Genomic DNA, 22,435 nt, shown 5'->3' with positions numbered 1-22,435 from the left:
AATATAAAATACAAAAAATAAAGTAAAATTCTATTTTGCAATTATTATTTTTATCTAATATAGGGGTTCTTTTTTTTATTAAGGTATCATTTATATACACTCTTTTGAAGGTTTCACATGAGCAACATTGTGGTTACTACATTCACCCATATTATCAAGTCCTCCCCACACACCCCATTGCAGTCACTGTCCATCAGCGTAGGAAGATGCTATAGAGTCACAACTTGTCTTCTCTGTGCTATACTGTCTTCCTCCTGCCCCCCTACATTATGTGTGCTAATCAAAATGCCCCTTAATCCCCTTATCCCTCCCTTCTCACCCATCCTCCACAACCCCTTTCCCTTTGGTAACCATTACTCCATTCTTGGATTCTGTGAGTCTGCTGCTATTTTGTTCCTTCAGTTTTGCTTTGTTGTTAGACTCCACAGATGAGTGAAATCATTTGGTACTTGTCTTTCTCCACCTGGCTTATTTCACTGAGCATAATACCCTCTAGCTCCATCCGTGTTGTTGCAAATGGTAGGATTTGTTTTCTTCTTATGGCTGAATAATATTCCATTGTGTATATGTAACTTTGATTCCAGGCACCTCAGAGAATCCTGCGTCCACTGGAATTTATGGGAAAGTTTCAGCATTTGTCCTCAAATTCCCAAAAGTTAAGAATCATCTGTCTCTATCTTTGATGATCCAGAGAGGAGAAGACTGAGCATAAACAAAGAAGCAGTAGCAATGATTTTGACATTTGACTGAATGACCAGACCATAAAACATTTATTCTCACAGGGATAATGTCTTCTTTCCTTCAGCAGGGCTATTTCTGGACTTCTCTAGGACACAAAATGCACCCTATAAAATCCAGCCTTTTCTTTTATACCTTTTTTCAAGGAAAAGATAAATTTAAAACCTGAGTGGAATCATTACTAAGAGTCAATGAGAAATGCTTTACATTGCTTAAAAAGAGGCCAGATTCCTACTGACTTGTTACTAAGTCCAGAAGAAAGTGAAAAAAGAAACCAGAAGTCTCTTATGACTAACTGTATGAAAATATATCAGACATTTAAGATAATCAACAGTACAGTTTTCTCAATGTGCAGATAAATACATTGATGGGTGCATGATACAGATATCATTCCAAACCTGGTTTTTAGAGCATGGAGGGTGTGTTGAGGTACAGGAAAGTGAAAGTAAGAGTCAAGGGCCAGGCAACTCTCTTTTTCTGTCCCTGAGGAGATCAGTGTTCACTTAGATGTCAGATAATCCAGGAAGATAAAATCTTAAGGTCGTTGTTTTGTTCACACAGGTGTCTGATGTTCATTGTATCGTGCATAATGACCAAGTAAAAAATGAGTCTGCTTATTTCCAAACAGATGCCTTTGGAGATGTTTGTATGGGTATTTTCTGGACTTTTAACAAATTATTTTACAATTTTCTAAATATCATAGACATGTCATTTCTAAAGGAAATCTCTTATAAGAAAATATTTTTCTGAAACATTAGGAAAATGAACTGAATCAAAAAGTAACTCCATAAATAAAAATCTTTACCAGCTTCATCTAAGAGTGCATATTTTGTATTACTTTCCTTTCCACTAACATTTATCAATATCACCTTGTTGTGAAACTTGCTTCTTAGAATGACTTTGTTATTATGGTCCTTTAGCCTTTTTGTTGTCTGGTAGGCAAAGATCTGTTAGAATAGCTTACAGTATCTTATTTGCTTGCTTACTTTTTTCATTTGTAAGCATCTCTTCAAAGTGTTAAGGTAATCTAAAAAGGCTTCTGGCTACATATTTATGCAAAAAGCCTGAAGGTAACCAGACTACAAGATGATTTATGTGTATGTGTGTGTTTACCCTTTCTAGTTTCAGATGGAGAACACGCAAGTCCAGAGATGGTCCTCACCATTCACTTGCTTCCCACTGATCTGCAGCCGCCCATGTCCCGAGTCACAGCTCCATTGCTTGAGGTCAGCCCAGGAGGCAGCACTTCTCTAGGTAAGAGCTGGGAGCTGAAAGAAACCTGGCTTTGGAAATGCAACCGTATTTCAGCAACAGTCCTTGTTCGAACCTCTTTATGATTGCCAAAACATAGTGACCTCCTTCTCTAGAAGTGGCATCCATTCTCATCTATATCCTTCCCTCTGCCCATTTCCATGTAAATAGCAGCAGCACAGAGAGAAGGAAATAAACCTTCAGAGGCCAATGCTCAGTGATGGAATACAATCCAGAATTTATTTCCCAGCCTCTAGAAGTTTGATTTGTTGCCATCACTAAAATATAAAGTAACAGAGAGCAGAGAAGAGAAGGGAGCAGTTTCAATGGCTGCTTTTGTTTTCTATATAGAAGGTAAAGAGTGACAGGAGAAATGACAGATCACAATAACCTTCAGAAGTGAAGAGTTAGTTGGTCCAGTTATTTTGTATGTGATCTTTTCTACCTATTAGGATACTTATTGATTAGAATTTTATTCATTCTTTTACCAAGAACATTTTAAAAGCAAACAATGGAAATTGTGATTTTTGTTAGGTGTGCTCTATATCCTTATCCTGTTTCTACTTGTAGATACTAGCCTAAAATTAATTACCATCCACCTTATAAACAAGCTCTATATACAAAGACGACTGTCACTCTTCCCCTACTCTTTCTCACTTCTGTGATGGCCATCACAGCCATTGTTAAAATAACTTGGCTCTTCTGTAGATTCAGAGAAAGAAGGAAATAAGCAGTGAAAGGTAAAAACAGTTTCTGGGAGTATTTTCTGCAAGAAAATCTACCCTAGTGGCTCAGGACTGACCTACACTGGGGCTTCCCTGCTGGCATTTGTATGAAAGAGAAAGGGTGTTCTGAATTCAGAACTACCTACGTTTAAGTTAATTTTCAGAAGAACCTGTTGTAATCTGGGAAGTGAGTGCATCATTAGTTTTCACTCTTGTGGTTGACTGGAACTAAACAGTGCTTTCTCACAGCTGTCAGATTACCGACAATATGGCTTTCAGCCTGGCCTGTGGTATTAAGGTATGCAGAGTATACAGTTGCTAATGCACACATCCTCTCACCATGCTTTGTTCTCCGGACTGCAGGACTTGAGGTGGCAGTAGGGGAGACCGAGGCAGCACCTGGACAGCTCTTCTTTGAGCTTCGGAAGCCTCCACAGCATGGTGTGCTCCTCAAGTACACAGCTGAGTTCCCAGGGCCCATGGCCGCAGGTATCTGTTTGTTCTGTTACTGGCCTGCTTGGAGGGGTCTCACTCTACAGTTTTTTGTTACTCAGACAAGAAGTAAAGTGACTTCACAGGACAAACTATGAGGATTTAATTAGAAAGGAAAAACCTTTAGTGTTTAGTCCACTGGCTGAAATATTTGGGTCTTCTTTCTTTGTGCCACCACCTGTGCCCCAAAACTATGAAGCTGTTTATTTCCTCAAGTTGTAGGTGAAACTGGTTGACTTCAGAAATCTGGAGTAAATTCATTTAGAACAACCTCAAATGAGGTGTCAGCTGCCCCTTGTCTGTGGTTTGTTCATGGAGATGAATTTGTCTCCCTTAATTTGGTATGTGGATCTTCATAGTGTTTTTAGCCCTGCAGTTCTGATGGTGTAACCTACATGTATCTTCATCCATTAAAAAAGGAAAAATATTTAAGTATTATCTATACAATGAAGCAATGTGGTGATATGATCAGATTTCCAAAAATAATATTTATTGCACTTCCTCCAGTTATTAAAAAAAATACCTGTTGATTGTTTAGAAAGTATAGAGAAGTATGAAGACACACTAAATCTAATGTTTTAATCATCAGCCATTGTATACCAAAGTGAATATTATTCCTTTCAATAGTCACTTGGGGATGGCTTATATTCAGCTATCTCAAAACCTGTATGTAATTCCTAATAGGCATGTAATAATGCATTCTTCTGAATACCCCTGCAGAAGGAGGAATCAAGTCTTTGACCGTGAGGATAGATCAGATTTGTAAGAATGACAAATAGGCATTTGGGAGTCACAGAGGCAGCTTAATTTAAAAATTAAAAATTTACTGAACAAATGAGCTATCATTAGAATAGATTCTTATCTTCCTTAAGGGAACTACTTTAGGAGCATTAACACTTATAAAGAAATACTCAGTTTTTCTAATATTATATTTTACCTATATTTGTGTAATTAATATATGATATCTAAAGATATTTGTAAAATACTGATTCATTACTTTCTTTTTTGAGGCCCAATACTACTAGCAACAGTAAATCACAATAACTCAGTGTTGAAAGAGAAGGCTTAGAAGATGAATACAGAGAAGGAATAAATTCTTTATCCTTACTGAATTGCACCAATTATTAGAGCTAACAATCTACCAGGAAATGGAGTTGCATATAACATCCAGGAAGACCAAATTTCTCAACTGTGCTCTGTAGACTCATTGGGGCCCATGGCACTAAGAGAAAGGCATTTCTCATAAAAGGGGTTCCATTGACCAAACAATTTTGAGATGCTTTAATATTTGTACATTGAAGATTCTAAAATTCTAATAAATCCTACAGTTAAAAATATTTCTAATTTGAAATTTTGTTTAAACCTATTTTCCCCAAGCTTATTAGACCTTGACCTTTTTTTCACACAACACCTATAAAATCTATCATAGATTAGTACTCTAGACTTGGTTTGGGTCTCTAACTTCAAATATATTTTTCAATTTTTGACTTTTTTATTAAAAAAACCTTATACTTCCCTTTAAAACAAAGACCTATACAGGTTCATCAGACATAATTTATTTTCTTAACTTTCTTTAAAAATTTTCAGTATCAAGATTAGATTCTACAACAGCTATCATAAAGAATAGAGGCCTGTCCTTTATTCTCTGAACTAAGATGATGACTGGACCTTACAGAGGCAGATTTTGGCCTAATATGCTTAAGAACTTTAAAAAAATTAGAGGAATTAGCTACCTTGTAAAACAATGAGCCTCCCACCTTGAGAAGTGTTGACAGACAGTCTCAATAACCCTTTTCAAGAGTGGTGTAAAGGAAATCCTATATGGGGGAGGGTAGGAGGGTCAGACTAATTAGCTTACAACTCCCAGAGTTCATGATCCTCTGTACTTGAAGTCCTGAAAGCAAAGGTGTTATGTAAATGAAAAGTGTTACTCCCAGAAGTAATTGGTTTTGCAATTTTATTCTTGGAAGGTGATACTTTCACATATGAGGATATTGAGAAAAATGTTCTGCAATATCTACATGATGGCTCCTCTGCCCGGGAAGATAGCATGGAGATCTCAGTGTCAGATGGCATCTCAGTGACAACTGTGGAAGTGAACGTGGAGGTGTCGGGGTCAGAGGGCCAGGGGCCGAGGCTGGCTGCTGGCGCCTCTCTGAGCATTGCGGTTGCTAGTAAGAGCACAGCCGAAATCACCAGGTCGCACCTTGCTTATGTTGTAAGTTCTTACATTTGTCTTCTTCTCCATGGCACCCCTGACTGCTGACTAGAAGGCAATGCCATGGCTGAATATTTGCAGCTTTAGGTATACGGCCATATAAGGAAGCCATTTCCTCAACTTCCCTATAGTTCTACTCTTTTTATTCTGTTTATTCTGGCTGCTCTCAATGTCTCAAGAGCAAACAAGCAAATGAGCAAAACTTTGATGAAAACACAATGAGTACGCTTAGCAGTGTATGACTCTCAACAGGAAACAGTTCCAACATCATTAAAGCCCAGATCTCCATTTTTTAAAGGTCCTCCTATAATATTTCAAAGGGGAAATATTTAGATAAATATTATTTAGAGAAACAGCATTTTTAGAAGAATCTGGTCAATGACTAATAAGTAGTGGTATTTCATGGCCTACTGAGAGAAGCCCACTTTTCACCAGCTTTTGTCTCAGGTCCAGCTCTAGACAGAATCTTGGCACACTCCCTTGGCACTGCCTCTCTGCCAGACTTTCCAGGCAAGATTCCTGACTCACCCTCTATCCTGTGCCCCAAAAGAAGGGGTGTGTTTAGGTGACCAAGGGTAGATTCAGGGTCTCTAAGAGTTCTTTTTTTTGCCCCCATCTGGCCTTAACTTGATAAGCAATCCTGGTATTTTAATCATCTTCTTTGATTCTACCTGGAGCTACGGATATTGAGGATAATTAATCTTTTTTTCAGTATGTGTGTTGTAGATGAACTCTATGTAAACATAATAATGAGTATTTTGACAAGTACCTTGAAAATAAGAAATCACTATCTGAATGGTAATCAATACAAGTATTGAATTTTTTCTTTACTAATTTTACTAATAAAAATTCCAACCAATGATCTCACCTATAGTGTTTTAAGTAATCCTTTTCTGGGGTAAGGAGTCTGGCTATAAAATCTAGTCCTAAATAGTAGCGTGTAAGATAAAGCATTGGCCTGGGAACAATTGTTTCAATTGCTTTTGCACAGATTTTCTTCACAAATTGTCTTTTCTTAAATTATGGGAAATTGTATTCCACCCCGATTCTTCTCATGGGTCTAGTATACTTTCAGAACAGCTTTGATTTTTTTTTTAATTGACAGGTGATTTTTACCATAGGTTATGGTCTTTTAAATCCTGTGAAACTCATGAATTCATAAAAATGTATGAATACAGATTTAATCAATAGATCACCAAGGCTTGAAAAATGTTTGACAGACCTAAATAGCACTCTAGGAACAGTTCCTGCCCGTTAACTGCATATTATAAGCTGCATATCAAACTGCAAGCCGATTGACAACAAGTATTTTCAGATATTGATTGAGTATGAATTTACCCACTAGAGCAGAAAGACTCCAAAAGAACTATTGTAGCCTGCTTAAAGCATAGCATATTTTAAAGGCTTAGGTAAGTTATATACTAACTTTCTTTGAGGGTCGTAGAAGAATTTGTATCTAGTGTCATGGAGGAATTTCTTCCAGATCTGCATAGGCAGTGAGTTTTCAGTGAACAACCGGAAAGGTTGGAAAAGTCACCTGAAATGTTAGTCATAAATGGAACAGAATATAAAGGGATAGGAGTAGGTGAGCCTGTTCTTAAGTAGAGTATCATTAATTACAAGAGGGTGACACGACATTGGAAGAAACAAAAGGCAAAAATGGGATTCTATGTGATTTGCTTATTTATTTATTTAGGTATCATTGATATACAACCTTATGAAGGTTTCACATGAGCAACATTGTGGTTACTACATTAATCCATATTATCAAGTCTCCCCACAGCCCACTGCAGTCACTGTCCATCAGCATAGTAAGATGCTACAGAGTCACTACTTGTCTTCTCCATGTTATACTGCCTTCCCCATGACCCCACTACATTATGTGTGTTAATCATAATGCCTTTTAATCCCCTTCTCCTTCCTCCCACACACCCTCCCTACCCCCTTCTCTTTGATAACCGTTAGTCCTTTCTTAAGAGTCTGTGAATCTGCTGCTGTTTTGTTCCTTCAGTTTTGCTTTGCTGTTATACTCCACAAATGAGGGAAATCATTTGATACTTGTCTTTCTCCACCTGGTTTATTTCTAAATAATTTGCTGTTTAAGGATAGTTTCCTGGACATAGTTTGTTATGCACTGCAAGTAAACCAGCAGGGAAGGTATGGGTTTTGTAGTTAGACTGGATGGGTTTGTAGTTAGACTGGATAAGCTACTACTTACTAGCATAGTAACACTTGGCAAGTTACTTAACTCTCTGTAGCTCAGTGTTCTCATCTATAATACAGGGAGGATGTTATAAGATTAATCTTAAAAAGCTAATAATATTTCTATGCACCAGCCAAAAAAACAATAATTACAAATATGGCACCATCTATAATAACGTTACACAACATGTATCTAGGAATAAATGTAACAAAAGATGTGTAACTTATAGGGAAATTTGATGCTGTGACTGACTATAAAGAAAATTCTCAAGAATCTCTCGACAACATATTAGAAATAAAAGGAGAATTTACCAAGGGGCTAGATAGAAGATCAAATTAATGTCATTGCTGTACATAAGCAAAGCCAGTAAATGTAACTAAAAAGATGATACTACTTACAATAGAATTGCAAAAATCACATCTGTTGGACTAAATCTAACAAAAACCCAGCAGAACTTCTACAGGGAAAATTGTAACACTTAATTGCAGACATTTTAAAAAGCAATAAATAAATGATGAGAGGTGCCATATTCCTGAATAGAAAGATTTAGTATCAAAAATATATCAACTCTCCTGAAAAGTGAACTTTCCATTCAAAAGCCCAGTGGACTTTTTATGGATCTTGATAAGCTGATTGTACAATATGAGGAAGAACAAAGGGCCAAAATTCTGGAAAAATAAAGAAAGAAGGAGGGCAGGGGCTGCCCTTTCAGATATCAGGATTTATTATAAACATGCACTATTTAAAGCAGTGTAGCACAGGAATATACTAAATAGAAAGTCCAGAAACAGACCCTCACCTGGGACTGCAGTATAAAACAGATCATAGCAAGCGAGATCAGTGGAAACAGGAGGAACTATTTAAAACATGGGTCTGTTATTCACATGGGAAAAAAAAGAACTTGTATCACTACCTCACACCCTACACAGATATTAACCCCAGGCAAATCAAGTACTTAAAGCAGTTAAAAATTTTACAAATCTTTGTAGGATATAGGTGAATATTTTTATGATACTGGGAAAAGGGAGAATTTATTAAACTAGAAATAAAAAGTGCTTACTATAAAGAAAAGATTGATAAATTTGACATATCAAAATTAAATTTATGTTCCCGAGAATACATCATAATACAGAGAACAGTTTACAAATTAGAAAAAGATATTTGCAGCACATAACCAAAAATATCAAAGAAAATGTAAAGAATGTCTGCAGATCAAGAAGTAAAAGATATTCCAGAAGAAAAATGAATAGGAAATATTAACATGAATTTTAGAAGAAGAACCCATAGATCCAATAAATGTAAGAAGAGATACCTGTGTAGTCATCAGGGAAAGCAAATTAAGACTATATACCATTTTATACCAATGTAGTTGGCGTAAATTAAAATGTCTGAAAACATTGTACATTAGAGAGGTAATGGATCTACAGGAGGTTCTTTGCTAATGGAAGTGTAAAGTAGAACGAATACTTTGGGAAAGAATTTGGCATTGTCTTATGAGAATGAGTGTTCATATACCCTAACCACTCCATTCCTAGATTCCTGTCCAAGAGACATTCTCACATGTACACCAAAGAATGTATGCACAAGAATGTTTGTAGCAAGCTATTTGTAAAAGCAAAAGTATTGGAACAAGCCAAATGCCCATCAATAGGATAACAAATAACTTGTATACTACTCTGCAGAATGGTAGAGAACACTTAAAACCAATGAACTATAGCTGCATAAAACAATATTGATGGGTCTTAGCAGTCCATGATTGAGTAAGAAGAAAAATCCCACAAGAGGAAAGTCCGACTCCCTTTCCGTAATTAAAAAAAAAAATGCTAAAAATACTTTGTAATAATATGCCAAACTGTCTCAAGAAATTCAAGGAAATGAGCAACAAAATCCAGGACAGCAATAAGCCAGAGGACAGATAAAGGAGGAACACACAGGTAAATGTTATCAAGGTTCAAGTCTTTGTGTTGAATTGTAGGTCAGTAAATGTGTAAGCAATAAAAAGAAAATGAAAAAATAAGTCAATACAAAAAGAATAAGAAAGTCTTTGAGTAGGAAAATTATGTGAGAACAAGCTCTATATTTTCATGAAGTTTTTGCACCCACACTATCTTGAATATTCCCAAATAGTAATTTTCTTCAAATTATGACAGCATTTTCAGGGAAAACAAAATCTAGCTGATTTCACACTTTTTCAAACCCAGCAGTCTTTAGAGACTTGAAACATTATAATAAATATGCCTGACGTGAAATAAGCATTTCTTTGCCAGATTTGCCAGTGTGGAATTGAGAAACTATTTATTTTAATCAAGAGCCCGGAGATCCGTCCTTGTAGTTTGTCACCATCTTAGAAGACAATACCTTAGAATGCTCAGCTATCTTTTAAAAATTCTCTCTCAGATGCTATTCACAATAATTTTAGAAAATAGTCTTTTTGAAGCCTGCATATTATATTTGATAACCCATGTGGAAAGGTGGAGAAACTTTTAAAGTATAAATTTAAGGAAAATTATCTAAAGTTTTGTGGCTTTGGTGAGTTTGAGTGTCCTTCCTTGCCAAGTGTTGTGAGGGAATATGGGAAATTCTGTGGCCTTGCACTGAGGCTCTGAACTGCCAACTTAAAAAGGCCCCTGGGGATAGAAATGATATGTCCTCACCAGGGGTCTGTGCTCACATACCTGATCCCACAGTTCACCTAACTGTATGATGTAGCCGTGGAAATTTGCATTTGTAAGTATTGTAGCTGTGCAGTACCATCACTGCTGCTGTTGAAGAGTGTAAAGTGCCCCCATGTTTACAGCCAACTGCTCTAACAGAAGAAAGACTCAGGGAAACCTTTCAAGATGCTGCCTATCTCCTAGATATTTCCAAAAATATCCTTGAAGGAAAAGGAAATTGTTAATTATTGTCCATGTAGAAACACAGAGAGCCAATTGTATTTCTCAGTAAACAATGCCCAAGGAAAGGGAAATGGTCTTTGTTAGATTTGGACATCTTGAGGATTCAGCATCCATAACTGTGGTCCTGATAGAATAAGATCGATAAGATTTCCTAAATTATTCTTGTAAACTAAAATTTATATCATGTTAAGTATTACTTAAAGTGAGTCATTGGCAAAGCTAAATAACGTCCCTTCTGTTTCACAGAATTTTCTTTATCACTGTATTATAATGGAATTTACCCTTTTCTCAAAAGCAAACCATCCTTTAAAAACTCTAGAAGAAGCCTACAAATGTGGTTATAGAAAGATGATTTATATCTCTGACCATCTTTTGTTCTTCACTAAATGCTTATAATAAAAACAAAACCTTGTGTGGCTCTCTTCATAACAATGCAGCATCTCTTTGTTTTATGCCCCACACGTAAAGTGCATCTCCCCACTTTTGAACTACTCTTGAAAAATGACATTATTGAAGAGGCATTCTAGGAGGAATAAATGCTAGGATTTAAATGCAGTTTGAAATAGTGTTGCTTTATCACAAAGGGAAACAGACTTCCAATTCACAGAGAAAGAAACACCCATGCTTTTTAATGACTGGAAGTATTTATTCCTGCTAATGCACATTCATGTCTTTATATTTGCCTGACTAGGATGATTCTTCATCTGACCCTGAGATCTGGATTCAGTTAAGTTCTCTGCCCATGTATGGTGTTCTCTTAAGAATCTCAGGACCTGAGGTGGAAGAACTCTCAGAGGTTTCCAATTTCACAATGGAAGACATCAGCAACAAGAAAATTAGGTATGTAGCCAGTCTGTATTACTTAACAGAATTTTTTTATGTATTAAAATATTTAAGCAACTAATCAGTAGCTCCCTTGAAAAATTTTACTGCTATTGGCCCCATTCTTAAATAAAGCTGTAGTTATTTACCTGGCTTGTCAGTGTAGCTCATTCATTTGGTTCTTCTCTTGGCCTCTGTAGGTATTCAGCCGCTCTTGAAACTGATGACCATGTGGTTGCTGATAGCTTCCGTTTCTCTGTCTCTGATACGGACCACAACCGTCTGGACGATCAGATGTTTTCCATCATGATCACTCCTGTTGAGAATCCACCTCCAGTCATTGCTTTCGCTGACCTTATCACGGTAAACAATTCTCCAGTCAATCAACAGTGAGAGCTATAGATAGCTGGAGTCTGTGGCACTGTAAATAAAGGATTTCAACTTTAAGTGGCTGCCAAGTTCTTTCCCCGAAGTGTCTAGGCAATAATATCAAGATGTGCATGGTTTTCAATCATTAGTTTTTCAAAAAGTGTGAAAATAATTATATCCACATTATTTAGTCAAATATTTATGTGCTATATGTAAATGTTAGGTATGTATAGTGTTTTATATACTATGCCAGATGTGTATTGTAATGGGAGTAATCTTAGAAACAGAATGTATCTTTGAGGAGTTTGCAATCTAATGTTTGTAGCAACTAAAACATGGGGATATGGACAGTGTCCCCAAGTCTCCCTAACTAAAGTTGACACTTATCATCATAATCAGTATCAACAGTTTCTTGGGATGTGGGGAAGGGGACCTGAGTTTAAGTTCTGATTCTAGTACTTACTAGCTGAGTGACCTTGGACGAATGAGGGGATCTTTCTTAGCTCAATTTCCTCATCCTCAAAATATTAGTATTCTTGTTACATAGAGGATTGCTCTGATAATTAGTCAAATAGCATTTTAAAAATCTTAGTACAGTACTAGAACACACAGTAGAGAGTCCATAAGAGTTAGTTCACTTTCCTCATCCTGCACTCTATATTTACAATAATGCCAAAAACTCAGGAGTTTTTCTGGTTTTGTCAGACAAACTAAAAATTCAGAAAACTGAGGTGTTTCTAAACAGTTCTGATAATTAGTTCTAAACAGAACTGATCAGTTCTGATATTCCACCCATTTTCCCATTCCCACACCTTGGAGAAGCCATTTGTTTGGACTTGCCCCATTCCCGGAGTCAGGGTGACCTTGCACTCTGTAACTTGTAGAATTTCCTACTTTAGTGAAGAGTTGTTCAGGGTGAAACAGTTTGGTCGGATCCAGCAGGCTAGCAAAAACACCAGGCTCTGGTTGCAGAGTTTGCATACAAAACAAGGCCCTCAAGGAAAAAGTTAGTTCAAGTAACTGCCTTTACTGCTACTGATTTACTTTCCTCCTTAGGCACTAGGTTTCAGGGGTGGTGAGCCCTTTCTTCCTGCACATTTATAAACACATACTGTAAGGGGATGAATACAACTTTTATTCTGGGTGGAGGACAGAGTCGCCCTTATAGTATATCCCAGGGAGGCCTGGATGGATCATTCCCTAGCTGCAGGTTTTTGAATGTTGATGCGGATGGAAGGCAGCCATCCTGTCCTGCAGCTGTGCTGAGGTCGGTGATTAGAATGGGCCAGAGCTCCTTTATAACCAGATCCATCATCGAAAGAAGCACAACTTTGAAGGGAGACATGGAAGTCATTGTGTCTGAGTGGAGCTCTGAGGGCGCTGAAAGATTGCCTGGCTGCCGCAGCGCACACATCCCTCATCTCGGCGGTGGAGGACCTGCCTCCTCACAGAAGTGGAATTGATGCTGGAAGGTCACCCCGGGCAGCACTTTTCAATTCAGTTCTTTTCTCAGCCGTTATGTGCAGTCGTCCAAGGACTCTCTCCATCTTCTCTTCCTTAGGTTGAAGAGGGAGGGAGAGCCCCACTCTCGTTTCACCATTTCTTTGCTGCTGATGAGCATGAGCACCTCCAGGGAGATGCCGTCATTAAACTAAGCGCTCTGCCCAAATACGGCTGCATTGAGAACACGGGAACAGGTACCAGCAGCAGCTTCACTGTAGAGCTGTTTGGGCTCTGGGAAAAAGGGAGGCTGGAGGGAGAAACTGTCTTCAGTTAAACCTGGACATGGAGAACTAAGAGGCATGGAACTGTTGCAGAGAAATGGAAGGAAGGTTTCATTCACTCAACAAAAATTCCTGGAGCATTTTCTGTGGGCCAGCCCCTTTTTAAGTGCTCAGGATATACCAGTAAACACAGGCAAGAAAACCCCTGCCTTCAGGGTGCCTTTGATCCTGGTGAGGGGAGATAGATAAGAAACCTAGTAAACGAGAAAATTATGTGTGATGTTAGGAGGAAAATCAGTGTTATGCAAAAAAATAGAGCAGGGAGAGGCGCTTTGGAGTGCTAGCAGTGAGGATGGAGGGGCTGGTGGACTGCTCTGACAACTGAGGGTCAAGGAAATAAAAAGGGTGTCCTTTTATTGTAAGGCAGCTGCAGTTTAGCTGAACTGTAGCTCATGTCTCAGCTGCTTGTAAGGATATGACAGGAATTGCAATGTGTGCTTGTCTATCAGTGACCCTCTGCTAGGCATCCCTCCCCCTCCACCATCTGCCCTGAACCCACTGCCCTTGGTGGTGGTTACCCTGAGAAGGAGAGGCGAGAAGGCGTGTCCCATCTGCAGGCCCCCTGAGACCACAGTGACTGGCAGTTGAGACAGCTCATGGCAGGTTCCTGTGCTGCTGCTCTGTGCCAAGACTGCCGAGTGCCTGCACTGGGCTCTAATTGGCAGGCAGGCTGCAGCTCCCACAGGGCGGCCACTGACTGAAGGTGTCTGTGGCCAGCATGGTGCCTGGGATTTGAGCCTGGTTACTGGAAATTCATTTAGCAGTAGATGTGTTTGCCTATAGAAAATCTTGAGTGTTTTTCCAACTTGCCTTTCTGTGTGTGCACTTAGAATTTTTATTGCTGACTTAGGTTTATCTCAGCAAATGTTTATGCTGGAAACAGTGGATGTCAAGATGAATAAGACACAGCCCTTGCCTTGAGTAGGAGACAGATATGGAGGCTGATAAACCACAATAAATAAAACCACAACAAATAGAAAGGGAAAGGAGTAGAGCACCAGGAAAATCCATAGGACTAACAATGACTTTGCCTGAGTAGGCAGGAAAAAAGTCTAAGGAAGTAACATTTGACTTGGAACTTGAAGGGATAGTGGGAGTCACTGTGGGCAGAGGGAAGATGGCATTTCTTGCAGAGCGCAGAGCATTGGCAAAGGTGGGCAGTCATGCTTCCAGCCTTCCCATCTCTCCCAGTGGTTTCTTATTAAGCATTGCTAACGAATCTACGTTAATCTGGAATACATGTCAAGAGGTATTAACACTGTTCTGGAAATAAAATTTCTGGCAAGCCTCAGCCTCTCTGAAAAGCTGTTCTCAAACCTTAATGTGCATAAGACTCACCTGAAGGACTAGTGAAAACACAGTTGCTTGGGCTGTTACCCCAGAGGCTCTATTTGAGGAGGTTGGTGAGGCCTCTGCACTGACATTTCTCACCAGCTCATAGGCTATGTTGTCACTGCTGGCCCAAGGGTCACACTTGGAGACTGCCAATCTACATTAGTATGAACATGGAAGTAAGGAAAAGATGTGCAGGGAGGCAAAGAATTGTCCTAAAACACATCATTTAAGGACCCCACCCTTTAGGTTTTCATTGCCGATTCTGTTCTATGTATATGAAACAAGCTGCCTAGTTTCAGAATCCAGCAGATCAGAATGACTTTTTAAAAACATTACCAGAAGCAGCTTTAATGTCTTACCAGCAAGAGGGGAAGAAACAGAATAATTATATTGTTAGGTATAAAGTCCAAAAACATGGAACCTACATTCATTTAGTACCAGCACAAACAGGACGGGACCCACCTTGATTACCTCTAGGGCGTCATTGTTCCAACACAATTCAGTAAGAGATGTTCATAACGATAGCTGTGCCTCAAGAACTATTTAATTCACATAGTATAGTCTGTTTAAGAAGGCAGGGAAGCACATTATTAAGAATGCTTTATATGAAAAAATAGAAGGTACAGTTTTAAAAATTGGAAGGATTGGTGCTTAAAGCTTCAGTGACAGATTTACTTGTTGAATTCACTTGTTGAATAACAGAAAAGTCATTATTCTATTTGAGTCTATTTTTAGGCATCATTTACCTTAGTTGGGCTATTTTTGACCAAATATAGAAGCCATACTTCTCAGATTTATAGTGATCAATGAAAAGAGAAAATATAAATTTGAAGGAATTGTAGCAGTTCCTTCTGGAAACCCTGAATTGTATGTCCTAGAGATTATCAAGTTACTGACCACTTAGACCCCTGTGTGTTTCTGGTAGCAAGATGAATCAAATCTAATGGGTAAAATTTACATTATTGAAGAAAAAAAAATGTTTGTCTTGACTTCTCATTTCAAACAAGTAATAAATAAAACTTTTTCATTTCAAGTCTTTCTTTTGGGAAGTCAACAAAAAATGACACTGTCTACAATTCAGGACATCAATGGCTTTTTAATTTCTGACCTGATCTTTGCAAAGGACAATGGAAGAGGGAAAGATAAAGCCTTGTTGCTTTCAGATCTTCTGTCTGCACTTTTCTTTGTCGATAAATAGCCAACGATGTTTGAAGACATGGGGTTTTCTTTTTTCTCCTCTTTTTAGAAGACAGTGTGGTAACAATTTAAGATAAATCAATTAGAGAGACTCACACCAAGTAAGAGACACGTCTTCTATCACTTAGACAGTGCTTACTCTTACCTTTGGTCTTTTACAGTATTTGGCATTGGGATGAAAGAAGACTTAACCAGAGCCAGCACTTTCTGTGGAGCTCTGAGTGCTAGTTGAGCATGTCAGTAGCTGAGTGCACTTGAGGTCTGGGTGGTTCCTGAGCTTCACAGTAGCCCTGGTGTACCATCCCAGGAGCTGAGCTCTGACCCATGCAGACGTTTCCTTAAGTAAGTGAGAAGTCAAATGGAGACATGAGTAAAGAGACTGCTGTTATGTCATTACTTGCCCCATGACTTATGAAATATTTCTAACAAAACACTCACTGATTCTGTGCTATATAATAATGTTCCAAGTGCTTTTATGCACATTATCTCAATTGATTCCCCATGGAAACGTCAGGGCAGGTATATCCCCTTATAGATGAGAAATGATGAGGAACCTGGGATCGACCCCAAGTCTTCTAGTTCCTGGTCTTGTGCACTTTGCATTCTCTCATCCTTATCCTCTAACTTAACATCATCTTTTATGGAACACTCTCATGTTTTCTAGTTCTGCTTAGTAAGCAGGAATTGATGGATCAAGGTAAAAATTCTCTCTTGATGTCGATGCAGGTGATCGTTTTGGCCCTGGAACTACCAGTGACCTGGAGGCATCGTTTTCTATTCAAGATGTCCTGGAAAACTACATTTACTACTTTCAGAGTGTTCATGAAAGCATTGAGCCAACCCACGATATTTTTAGTTTTTATGTAAGTGATGGAAACAGTCATTCAGAAATCCACAGCGTCAACATCAACATTGAGGTAAAGACTGTGAAGCTGGGAGAGCTGGGCCTTTGACCACAGTAGCCCACCATTAGATAGATTTTATATGAACTCAAAGGCAAAGATGGCATTTGACCTTCAATTTGAAAGGTCAATTAAAAAATATAACCCTGACGTTTAGGAAACTTGTAGAATTAAGGCTGGTATTTGGGGATATTCTGACTCAGAAATCGGAATTTTCATTCAGGGTAAAATGTATTTGTTCTGCGTGAAAAGATTTTGTGATGGTTAGACAGAAACTTTACCAGTCTCATATTTAAAGGAAAACTAACATATGCCTGTTTGCCCCCAAAGTTATTATATATGGTTCTATGTGCATACTTGCCTTTTTAAATGTTTTTAATGCATTTATTCATTAAATCGTGACATCAAAGAAATGTATTCCTCCATTTGTTATTTATTCTCATTTGAGCAACCACAAAGGCTTGCTCTACCACCCCAGGAACAAAGAGAGAGAGAAGATAAAACTCAGAATGGAATATCCTCTGCCTTGGGTACCCTCAGCACCCTACATGGACAATGGTGGAGGGGGGCAGTGTGAGGGTAGGAAGACAGCTTTAGAAACCCACACTTATAAATATGGTATCCTCCTACAGACACTGTGGTGATACGCTGAGGGTTTTCTAAGACAGTTCTGATTTCAAATAATGTGTACTTTTTCCACAAAATACACTTATACTCATCTAACCCCATGTGCATATTTTTGGTTTGGAAAATACGATTATTGCACCTATAGAAAATAGCTGAGAAGATTTCTGTAGCTTGTCCCTCAGTTTTTTTCAAGAGGACATTTTGTTTGTGTGACTTACTCTCTTTTGAAACTAATCAGTTGATTAGGAATTAAAGATGGTGACATATTAAATGCTACTTTTAATAGTGAAATCTGATGTAACAATGCTTTCTTTCCATAATGTGCATTTTTTTCCTTCTTAAACCAATGTATCTGCAAGACCTCATAATTTATGTTTTAATCAGAGGAAGAATGACGAGCCTCCCAGGATGACCTTGCGGCCCCTTGGTGTGCAGCTAGGCTCAGGAGTGGTGATAAGCAATTCTTCTTTGACCCTGCAAGACCTGGACACTCCAGATAATGAGCTGACTTTGGTATTGACAAAAAAGCCTGACCACGGTAGGACACAAATGCTATGGAAATCTTCTTAACTGAGGTGCCTGATGGATTATTAGAATAAACACATAGATTTCAGTTGGTTATACTTCTGCCTTGCCTATATAGTTTATTCTTTGCATCAAAGTATAATAAAATTCATGGCTAGCTACTATTCTTTGGGGTCATAGTAGACACCAGTTACTCTAAAAGCCTGAATCGTAGGTGATTGGTGTCTCCAACATTCAATTCCACCTGTTTTCTTGCTTTCCTAGGTAACCTCAGGGAAGACAGTTTTCATGGGCTCCGTATTCTCTTCTCAGAGTAGGCATCATTGCTTGATAATCCTGAGCCATCTCATGGGAGGAACAGTGCGGCAGCCTTGTTATTAATTGCAAAAAGGTGTTCACTTCAGCTTAGAGGGCAAGGTAGATGTCTTTATGAGCTTGTTCCTTTTGCAAAGAAAGCATTTTTCCTCATTTAGCCAGAGGTAAGAACCATCATGGGAATCTTCTACCTGCTTCATTTCTAAGTGCCATCCCCCTGGTATTAGCTAAAGCTCTGGAACTTTCATTTCCCAAGCGGTGTCTTAGCCCATCATAACGCCCATTGGTCTTTCAAAGATGGAGTAATTGCTGTCAATGGAGGGCTGATAGCAGAGGCTGCTGGTCTTCACAGTTTAGCTTTCCTTCCTTTACTTTCACTTTGTTTAATGAAGCACTTTAACTGTCCCCTTGCTGTACATGTGACCCTTGAAAACAGAAAAATATGCCTCAACCCAAAGATGCTTAGTGTCTTCCTGAATTTTTTCCTATCTCCCATCCCAGATGCCCTAAGAGAAAGGCAGTGAGAGAAAAGTGCTCTTTTCACTTTGCAGAAGGGAAAAATAAGGTTTTGATAATGAAGTGAGTTTGAAATCATGGAGGAAGAGTTGATTTCTAAGCCACTGTGCTACCACATCCATCTGTGTCTCTTTAAGAGATTTTTAACCAGGAAAAGTAAGATTTTATCTTTATTATAGATGAAGCCACAGGGCAGCACCCTATGCTTATACATGAAATGCTAAGTTGTTGGTCATTTATGTGTACGTGTCACTGAGAATCTCTGAGGTACTTGACGTTCCACCCAGGCTCATACCAGATAAAAAATCTGACAATGTTTTGGTAACATTTATGTTCTACCTTGTTTCTTTGTTTTTCTTTACTTCCTTCCTCAGGTCATCTGCTCAGGAGGCAAACTGCTTCTGAGCCTCTGGAGAATGGGAGGGTTTTAGCTCAGGGCTCCTCCTTCACCTACCAGGAGGTCCTGGCCGGGTTGGTTGGGTACATGCCAGGTAGTCCAGGTGTGGCAATGGATGAGTTCCGGTTCTCCCTGTCCGATGGCCTCCACACAGACACAGGCAGGATGGAGATACACATACAGCTGCCTACAAGTGATGCCCCCCACTTGGCTGTAAACCAAGGCCTACGGCTCTCAACAGGTACCACAGGATGGAAGAGAGTGGCATGGTTCTTCTGTCCTTCTTTCTTCTTTCTTGGTGTGCAGAACTTCCTTCGAAGTTAGCTCTATGGGAGGATTTTGAACTAGGTATTCAGAAATTTAGGAAGGTTAGAACTGGGGAGAACTGTTGCTTTAGGTCACTAAATTTTGAGTAGCAAGTGAGAGTCTTTGAGTTCTTTGGATCAGATGCATCTGTCAGTGAATTTGAGAAAAGATTAAGCAGAGTTTATAGTATTTCCAGGGTCCTTAAAAATCTTAATTTATCCAGCTACTAATAGTCTCAGGTTTCTTGGAGCATTGCCACTGTGCAACCAGCCCCACGGAAACAAATGACAAATGAAATCTAGCAGGATTTTCAAGATGCTTATTTTTAAAAATAAGCTAAAGAGGGCATGGAGGGACAATTCATGCACTAAAAAGATTGTGCAAATAGTTAAAAATAATTATATACGGTATTCTAAGGTTCAGCATTCACAATTTTGCCTATGTATAAGCAACCCTGAAGGACCTATGACAAGTGTCACTCTTAGGGTCAGTTTGCAGTGGCAAGTTACTAAATTAGGGAGTGTAACTTTTGCCCACAGACCATCTACATCCCACTGGGGTTCTGTTTCCTTGCCTATTCTTAGTTTCACATGTATTTTGTAGTGAAAAATATATGGCATAATGATATTTGAAAATTGGAGATTCCAAGAAGTCTCAAGTATTAGGTCTGGGATTTAACTTTATTTACAAGATAATTGGTTAGCTTGTTATGTTTCATGGATGCTGGTAGAAGACAATGAGATTCCTTGTTCAGAGACAAATGACTGTTACAGCACAGCAGGCAGCATCACCATCAGCAAGTCTGTATCAGCTCCCTCTGCCCTCATATCTGCCCCATGTAGGTGGGCCAGGTGGATGCCTTCCCATGCAGTGGGATGAGTTACCGAAGGGGGACACCGAGCTTTGGGAGCCCTCCATGTTTTAGTAAGCAATAAGCAAGCCTGATCCCTGTCCCAGAGGGAGATAGCACCTCATCCCTCAAGACTGCTTGCTGAGAATGGCCTTGGGGGAGTGGAGAGGCCAGGGGTCCTTGTGCTGTTGGCATTGCCCAGCAAGAACAAGCAGGGATGCGCAGGCCCATTGTGGACTGCTTCTCCAAACACCAGGGTGTATTACACATAAATGGCTAGCATCTGCTTTGCCAGAACTTACTATTTTTAATATAAGACACTGATTTTTAACTATTGGGTCTGAGATGGCAACAAAGATGTTTGTGAGTCTATGTAAAGCTCTTTCTTATGATTAGGGGATCCTCAAGACAGTGAATTAATTAGGTCCAAGCAGGTCTCATCATAAATCTAGGAGTTATTTACATTCACAGAACAGGAGTTATTACATAGATCTAGGTACAAAAGAACAGATCAGAGAGAAAAGGACTCAGATCTAATGTCAAGTAGTGATTAGCAAATTGGGAAGTAGGGACTATTTCACTTAGGGAAATTAAAATTCATTCAGCTGAAAAGTGAGAAGGGCAAGCACCTGGTACTTATATAGACCTAGGCAGTGGGCAATAATTTAGTCCCAGTCTCCCAAAATCACTTGACATCCTATTCAAAGGCAGTGATGGGGAATGACCTACTCTCTCTCATGCTCTTGCAGGGTCTGTGGCACGCATCACAGAACAGCACTTGAAAGTGACAGACATTGACTCAGATGAGCATCAGGTGATATACATCCTGAAGGAAGATCCCAGCTCAGGGCGCCTGCAGATGGTAAAGCCTGACAGCGTGGAGCAAATCTCCGTTAATGGCCCCATCCGAAGTTTCACCCAGATGGACATTGGCCAAGGTCAGCCAATTCTCTTCTGCCTACCCAGACTTCCATGGACTCCACCCACAGTAGTAAAATGGGAGTTAAATACCTGGTAGCCTGTGGTAGTAAACTGTGCTCTCTTTGTTTTGGGTAAGAGCTGAATCATAGCTTCATTTATTCTTTCTTGCCTCTTCAATTTTTTGTTTTTAAAAATCTACCCTTCTTGGCTAACATGTGTCCATGCTTTGCCATAGCATTGATGGAATTTGGGACTATTATGGAGGAGAAAAATCATTTTGATTTGCTATGATGCTAAAAAGTGTGTGTGAGAGAGAGAAAGGAAAGAAAAGTGAATTGGGATAGATTAAGGTGAAAATTATGCCCGCCTAAGGTGAACAATTTATATCTATTTTCAGCCTCCCCAAAGAGCACAAGTTAATGAACTAAGCGAAATGGAAGGGCATAAATTGGAACAGCCTGGGGGAGGTCACATACCTCATCCCTCCTCCAGAAAATGCTGGTGTAATGCAAAGGCATAAATGTTAAATGCTACGTAGTTACTGTACAGAGCTTTTTAGGACAAAACAAAGGGGAACAAAAGATTACATATTGGGGAGAAAAGTAATCGAAAGGCATGTGATGATGTGCAGTTTCATTTCCCATGGAAATGTGCCCTGAAGGAGCAGGAATAAAGGTCCTGTTCCTGCACTGAGACCTAAAACCCATGCAGCCTGGTCCCCATGAAAGCCTGTGCTTTTGTGAAGGGGGCGCCATGGGCAAAGGGGCAGTATTTCCTTAGTTACTCCTTGCCTCAGGGTCTCTTTTTTAAAAATGAGACCAGGCTCCTCTTCCCAGATATTTGGTTAGACTTATATTGCTGAGTACACATAAGTGATGCTGTGGGTTAACAAAAAATGTAATACACTATACTCTTCCCTTTGGATCCTTTTGACTTCTAGGTCAAGTTTATTTATTTTGTTTATATATTTGTTAGTTGTTTATCTCCTATGTTCTTCCAAAATTAATTTAAGGCAGTTTGGGGAATGGGGGTGATGAGCTCCAGG

At 39.1% G+C, this 22,435-nt stretch overlaps 1 protein-coding gene across 5 annotated transcripts in view; it reads left to right on the top strand.

Annotated features, from left to right (window-relative positions):
* Positions 1-22,435, top strand: part of FRAS1 (Fraser extracellular matrix complex subunit 1) — a 445,842-nt gene that overhangs the window by 342,857 nt on the left and 80,550 nt on the right. For all 5 annotated transcript variants that reach the window (XM_073237418.1, XM_073237419.1, XM_073237416.1 and 2 more), the window contains 10 exons: positions 1,861-1,992; positions 3,078-3,203; positions 5,177-5,424; positions 11,216-11,364; positions 11,547-11,709; positions 13,277-13,412; positions 16,758-16,948; positions 17,945-18,098; positions 19,291-19,554; positions 21,219-21,407. In XM_073237418.1, the coding sequence (XP_073093519.1) occupies positions 1,861-1,992; positions 3,078-3,203; positions 5,177-5,424; positions 11,216-11,364; positions 11,547-11,709; positions 13,277-13,412; positions 16,758-16,948; positions 17,945-18,098; positions 19,291-19,554; positions 21,219-21,407 (1,752 nt within the window). The remainder of the gene's footprint in view (positions 1-1,860; positions 1,993-3,077; positions 3,204-5,176; positions 5,425-11,215; positions 11,365-11,546; positions 11,710-13,276; positions 13,413-16,757; positions 16,949-17,944; positions 18,099-19,290; positions 19,555-21,218; positions 21,408-22,435) is intronic.

This window comes from Manis javanica, chromosome 5, assembly GCF_040802235.1.
Source record: "Manis javanica isolate MJ-LG chromosome 5, MJ_LKY, whole genome shotgun sequence".
NCBI lineage: Eukaryota > Metazoa > Chordata > Mammalia > Pholidota > Manidae > Manis > Manis javanica.
Note: the sequence above shows the minus strand (reverse complement) of the source record. Positions and strands in the feature narration are given on the sequence as shown.